Source organism: Myotis brandtii, unplaced genomic scaffold (genome assembly GCF_000412655.1).
Source record: "Myotis brandtii unplaced genomic scaffold, ASM41265v1 scaffold973, whole genome shotgun sequence".
NCBI lineage: Eukaryota > Metazoa > Chordata > Mammalia > Chiroptera > Vespertilionidae > Myotis > Myotis brandtii.
Window position 1 is genome coordinate 285393 of NW_005372038.1, and position 7144 is coordinate 292536.

At 41.7% G+C, this 7144-nt stretch overlaps 1 protein-coding gene across 1 annotated transcript in view; it reads left to right on the forward strand.

Moving 5' to 3' along the window:
• The window catches only part of ALG13 (ALG13, UDP-N-acetylglucosaminyltransferase subunit), an 87659-nt gene that overhangs the window by 42614 nt on the left and 37901 nt on the right, over positions 1 to 7144 (forward strand). Inside the window, 2 exon segments of the mRNA XM_005886343.2 lie at positions 2826 to 2858; positions 2963 to 3018. Coding sequence (XP_005886405.2) covers positions 2826 to 2858; positions 2963 to 3018 — 89 coding nt within the window.

Below are 7144 nucleotides of genomic sequence, written 5' to 3' on the forward strand. Positions count from 1 at the left end.
CGCCAACTGCCCTCCCCTGCAGGCCCAGTCACCCCCAACTGCCCTCCCCTGCATGCCTGATCGCCCCCAACTGCTCTCCCCTGCCAGCCATCTTTCGGTGACCATCTTGTGACCACATGGGGGTGGACATCTTATGTAAAGGTGTGACAGTCAATTTGCATATCACATCTTTATGATGCTATCTAATAAAGAGGGAATATGCTAATTGACTGCCATGCCCTCAAACATGGCAACACCCACAGCCTATAAGGAGGGAATATGTTAATTGACTGCCACACCCTCAAAGATGGCAGCGCCCAGTCCCCTCAGCCTCATCGGGGTGGTAGGTGTGCGGCAAGGCCGGGCCCACCCCACGTGCCTGCCTCCAGAGTCCCCCAGTCCCTTCAGCCCCCCAGCCGCCCAGGGCCAGCCCGAGGCGCAGGCAAGCCTCGGATAACGGCTGCCCAGCCGCCCAGGGCCACCTGAGGCTCAGGTAACCAGGGCCAGCCGAGGCTTGCGCTGCCAGCAGTGGCAGCAGCAGAGGTGTGATGGGGGCATCACCTTCTCCTGATCTCCGTGTCACCTCCTGACACCTGAGGGCTCCCAGACTGTGAGAGGGGGCAGGCCTGGCTGAGGAACCCCCCTCCAGTGTATGAATCTTCATGCACTGGGCCTCTAGTATAGGATAGTTGTGGATATGTAATATTTATTTATGTTGGCAAAATTACGACTGTTTTTTCCAACATTTGTCCTATTCACTAAAATTTGTTAAAAATAACAATGAATTAATAACAAAAAATAACCCATTAATTTAATTATAAGCAAATCTTGGATAAAATAATTTTAAAAATAACAGGGTGTTTATTTTCACATGTGACATACGGGCTGGAAATTTTGTCTGTTAAATCCGAAGTCCATTAAATCAAGGTCCACAAAATCGAGGGTTTACCGTAGTGAGTTTGAATTTGGGAGATTTCCCTGTGGAAAAGGAAAACATATATTCCTTATTAATAAGGTACTATTCATGTTGTCCTCATGATCTGTAATAACTACTTTGGGCTTTTCATGAGACTGGCTATTAGTTTACAAGACTGCTATGAAATAACTACATTAACTACATTAAGAAGTCTACTTAATCTATAAATATTACTATTCATTGAATCCTACGTACAAAGTAATTATATTTATAATTTAATATAGTACTTAAACTGTATCCCTCTGAGGAATGTGGTATTTGTATATTACATATAAGGAAATTGAGTTTTGAAGGGTAAATGACATGGCCAAAGACATACCTGGTAAGTGGCAAATATTTAATTTTTTCCTAACAGCTTTATTTAGATGTAATTTACATACCATACAGTTCATCTATTTAAGTGCACAACTCAGTGGTTTTTAGTATAGTCATAGAGTTGTATAACCATCACCACAACCAATTTTAGAACATTTTTATCACCCCCAAAAGAAATTCTGTATCCATTAGCAGCCACTTTCCATTTCCCTTCCCCCTCCCCTAACCCTATGGAACCACCAGTCTGTTTTCTGTCGTAATAGATTTGCCTATTCTGGACATTTTGTATAAATGTCCAGATGTTATATGTGGTCCTTTGTGACTGGCAGAGATCAGTTTTAAATTTGGGTTTTTATGACTTTAAAGTTTATATATGTGCATATATGTGCCCTCAGCAGTTGTTATAGTGCCTCTTACCATGCACAGGGTATGCTTATTTTTACTATAAAATCATATATGCTTACTTAAACAATTCTGGTGGAGTTGGGTATATTAAGGAGGTAAAAGGCAGTCTGAATGACTCAATTTACCAGTCAAGTTCCTTATTTCCCTGTGATATTTTTCTTTTACTTATGTAGAAGAAAATAGATATTTCTAGGAAAAAATCTCGCACAGGGATAATCTTCGAATATTTTATATGTGCATGTGCATACATGTGAAGGATATGTATGCTCTGCTCTTTCACTCAACATGACCCATGACCCTTTTGTCTTTTCCTTTAGCAAGGTGGGCATCTTCAGATGTATTGCTCACCTGTAGTGGCATATTCAGAGTAACCAAATCTTTGTTCTCACCTAAAATCCTGCTGTCTGGAGGGGTTAATGCATGTGTGTTTGATAAGTAACATGTTTAAGAATCAAATCCAGTTTTGACCTATGGATTTTACTTGGTGAAAAACTGTTTAATTGAAGATTGGCATTCTCTGTGTTTCATTGGTATAGAAGTCTTAAAGCAAAGTACGTCAGTCTACTGAGCCATCCTCTGAGAACAGACTGATTTTAAATGTATTATTTACCTGACAGGCTAAAAAACAAATGAGGCATGATATATCCCATTGATGTCCCCCTAAACAAATTATGGGTTATACTCAAATTATAGTCACCATTTACTATATATCAAGCATCATGCCATATTCTTTTCACTTCCCTAGGTACTATTATTCCTGTTTTATAGTGAAGAAAGTGAGGCACAAAGAGGGGTATTGCTAATCAAGATTCAAATCTAGCCCTAACTCCACGCTGGTAAACTTAATCACCATAGTCTACTGCCTGACTGGAAAATTGGACACAGCTGTATTTTTCACCTCTGCCTGAACTTTAAAAACTAAGGGAATTTTCAGAGGAGAAATTCATATTGTTTACAGCCAATCTCTGGCTTCAGTATCTTTTCACTAGTACAAAAGCTCAAATCACTTGTTGCAAGGATGTATATGTTTTAGTCTTGAACCTACATATCCACAAAACTTGAGAAGAAAGCAAGTGCTGACCATCTGGCTGTGCTGAGCTAAAAAGCTCTACATAAACATACAAACATACTCTTCTGTCTTTTTTTCTAGGGGGATATCATGAAGAATATATTTATCCTTCAGGTCAGTGAGATCTAGATAGAATCTGTAACATTTATTATTGTTCATAAAATTTCAAACTATGAAATAATGCTCACTTTTGACTTTACTTTGGCAATATCCTCTAGAACCAGACTATGAAACTTCAGATGTTTATAGCACAACTGAATCTACAGCAAACTTGGTAGGTACTCTAACTGTGTACTAGGGCCCTATTCTAAGAACTATACATATAAGTGTATTTAAATCAGAACAGTCCTATGAGGTAATCAGGGTATCATTTCCATTTTGTAGATGAAGAAATTGAGACCCAGAAATTGAGTAACTCATCCAAGATCACACCCCCTTTCTGAAATTAGTCTATTTAGAGATATTTCTAATATGCGTTGATACATGAGGAAGTTCAAACATTGGCAGTGATAATTTCTAGAGGAATTTACTACGATTTTTCTATCAGTAAGAATGGACCATAAATAATTTTGCTTTGGGTATGCTACATGTGCAGCAGGAGGGCCCTGCTCAGGGACTCAGGCTGATGGAAGCTCCATCCATGATTGCCAAAGCAGGAAACAATAGCTAGTGAATGGTGCACTAGAGATGGCATACGTCACGTCCTTTTCCATTGGCCATAACATGTCCTACTAAAGAATCTAATTTCTCTGTGCCTGGAGGTAAAAAAGTTGGAAATATTTTAACAACACTAAATAGTGTAACATGCAACTCAAACTCCCTCCCATAGGCAGAATACTTGCTTCCTCCTCAGGGGAGACAACCTAAAAATTCCATCCAGTGTAATTAAACTCACTGCCCAAGGTTTCTGGGGAATCTGTGGTACTCTTTGTATTGGGTCCAGGTATGACTCTTCTTGATCTGGAAGCCTAAAGTCAAATATACAAAGTTGTTTACCCCCACAAACCCAATCTGTAGTGGTGGAACAGGGACTGAAAAATTGCAGTAAAAATTCCCACTCAGAGGGGGGAAATGGGAGAAACACAGTTACTTGCCTGTAGCAATTCTGACATCATGATAGACAGACATTGTGAGGGCCCCCAACCTAGGCATGGGGACTGTTCTCTGGAGGGGACTGGTTCATTGTTTTCTGGGGCTCTTGTTTTCTGGGACTCCCAAGTCCCTTCTGTCCTTGACCATATTTGAAGTAGGCATTGAAGAATAATCCTTGGCAGCTGAGCAACTTTCTCAGCCTGCTTTTTATTCATAGAAAATTGGGGGTCCAAGGGTCATTTTATCTCAGTTGGATGGGTTTAGTTCTGCTCATGGTTTCTCTAGCTGTGTGATTAATTATGCTGCCTCTGTTTGATTCCTATTAAGTTTCATGTGTTAATATTCCTCCTAACATGTGCCAGGCCAGCACAGCCAAGGGTTCGGTGAGCCTGAGGGCGGGTGGGGAAGGATTTAGAAAAGACAGACAAAGAGGATAAGCTGGGTCTAGGTGGATCTCCTGTGCCTGGCTAAGGCCACAGAGAGAGATCCAGATGGCAAGCTGAGCCTTTATTTTATAGCCAGAGGTAAACAAAGTAATGGTCACCATAGTTACAATGTTCTTGCGAGTTTCACTTGTTTTGGCAGCACTTGCTGCACTTGCCACAGCCCATTAGCTACCCAGATAGGATCTAGGGAACGTCATAAGGTCAAGCTTAATTATGCTAAGAGGGCTGTGCCCTCTAAGCTGGGACTTATTTGTGGCTTTGCCAACAGGTCAGTCCGAGGCTTAACTCTATAGCCCAGTGGTTCTCAACCTTCCTAATGCCGCGACCCTTTAATACAGTTCCTCATGTTGTGGTGACCCCCAACCATAAAATTATTTTCGTTGCTACGTCATAACTGTAATGTTGCTACTGTTATGAATCGTAATGTAAATATCTGATATGCAGGATGTATTTTCATTGTTACAAATTGAACATAATTAAAGCATAGTGATTAATCACAAAAACAATATGTAATTATATATGTGTTTTCCGATGGTCTTAGGCGACCCCTGTGAAAGGGTCTGTGCCCTCTAACCTGGGACTTGTTTGTGGCTTTGCCAACAGGTTAGTCCGAGGTTTAACCCTATAGAGGCTCCCCACATGTCACCCTTCTTTTACTTTTATGCTACTATAATGAAAGTTTAACTTAAGCATCAAGAACAAAAAGCTACCATAATGAAATACTTGAGCATCAACAACAAAAGTCTGGCTATTAAAATAATAACAAAACAATGCCAATGCAAAACCCAAACTACAGACATGTTAACATTTTAAAACTTGAACATCAAGAACAAAGCTCTGGCTATTAAAATAATAACAAAACAATTCAGCAATGAGAGAGAAATCAAACTACAGACATGTTAACATTTTTAGCTACTAAATGAAAGTTTCTTTTGCTGATTTACTCAGAGTCCTCGGATTTGGCTGTGCAAGACTTTACAGAAGACTGGCAACTAACCAATGCTAGCATAGCCAGAAATGTGGTTGAGGGAGTAGTTTCCACTTCTTGCTTTTCTACCATCTGCTGGGCCTCAGTTGTTAACTTTTTCAGCTGACCCCATGTTGGCACCTCGGTCCCTTGCGTAGCCTTTGTCATCTTCCTTTTCTGTATTGCTGTCATCGGGGCAACTCTCAGTCTTTTGAACGAAGGGACAAGGAGCTTCTCTGGGTCCATTGTGGTGATGGATGTAACTCTCCGGTACCCAAATTGGCTGCACTGCTCCTTCTGGAAAGATGCAAAACACAACCTCTTCCCCACATCGTTACTAGATCTGGTAAAACTCTTGTCTGGTTTGTGCATCCTTCCACTGGGCTAAGTTGGCAGAGGCTATTGTACAGGAGGCCCGATGCCTTTCAGATGCTGTACAACTCTCTGCATTGTAATTCAAAAAATTTAACCTGTAACATTCTTCTCACCCTTTTTTTGTTTTTATAGTTGCATTTTAAGAGTACGATTGGTGCTTTCCGCTATTGCCTGAGTCCTGATCTATCACGCCAGGAAGAACTTGCCAATCCTGCACTTCCTGGGGTGGCATGATAAAGGTTTACTGAGCCAGCTGGAAAAGCTACAGTGGGGTTAAGGATAAGGCCCCTACTGTTTGGTGGGGTCGGGGCTGGCCCCGCTTGAAGTTTTCCTGCCTAGGGGGCATTAAATTATCATCAACATCAGTCTTGGGGTGGCATTCATTTACCCAATGCTTTCCTCTCCTGCATCTTGGACATAATCCAGGCTGCTTGTTTCCACTCCCTGTAGCCTGTTGACTTCCTTTTCTAGCATTGCAGTCTTTAGCAAAATGCCCTAGTTTGCCACAGTTAAAGCATCCCCCTTTCCTTTTCTGCTGACCAGTGAACAACATCTCCTTTAATGTGGCAGCTAATACTGCTCCTTAAAAGTTGGCTGGTCCAATGTCAGCACAAACACAAATATAATACTTCCATAATAAGTAGTCTCCAGGTGAGAGACAAGCTTTTGCGACAATATTAAGCCTCTAGTAACCTTCCACTATCCGTCTTAGTTCCCCTGCCACATTCATCCATTCCCTTTCAGGAGTGGGATCTAGGGAGTCCCGAATCAGGGAACTCAGACTGAAAATGGAGAGAGGAATTCTCTCTGGACCTTCAAGTATATAACAATCTCTAAGTTGTTTTCCTACCTTCTCCCATGCCTCTACATTTACTTTTTCTTCCTCAGGAAACCATGGGCAGGTTTTACTTACAAAATCCAACAAATTGAAAAGCTATTGATAACTCACAGAACAGCTCCATGCTTGGACCATAGCCTTAAGCATGGATACGTATAAATTCTCTTCCTGCGATCCTGAATTTCCCATATTTTACACCTAGTTATCACTAAACTTGCTCCTTACCTTCCTCTTTGCTTTCTGCACGTGCTTCACTGGAGCATCCTTTCACCTTGCAATTGTAGTTTCCCTGAACTCAGGCCCCACGTTGGGCGCCACATGTGCCAGGTCAGCACAGTCAAGGGTTCGGTGAGCCTGAGGGCGGGTGGGGAAGGATTTAGAAAAGACAGACAAAGAGGATAAGCTGGGTCTAGGTGGATCTCCTGTGCCTGGCTAAGGCCACAGAGAGAGATCCAGATGGCAAGCTGAGCCTTTATTTTATAGCCAGAGGTAAACAAAGTAATGGTCACCATAGTTACAATGTTCTTGCGAGTTTCACTTGTTTTGGCAGCACTTGCTGCACTTGCCACAGCCCATTAGCTACCCAGATAGGATCTAGGGAACGTCATAAGGTCAAGCTTAATTATGCTAAGAGGGCTGTGCCCTCTAAGCTGGGACTTATTTGTGGCTTTGCCAACAGGTC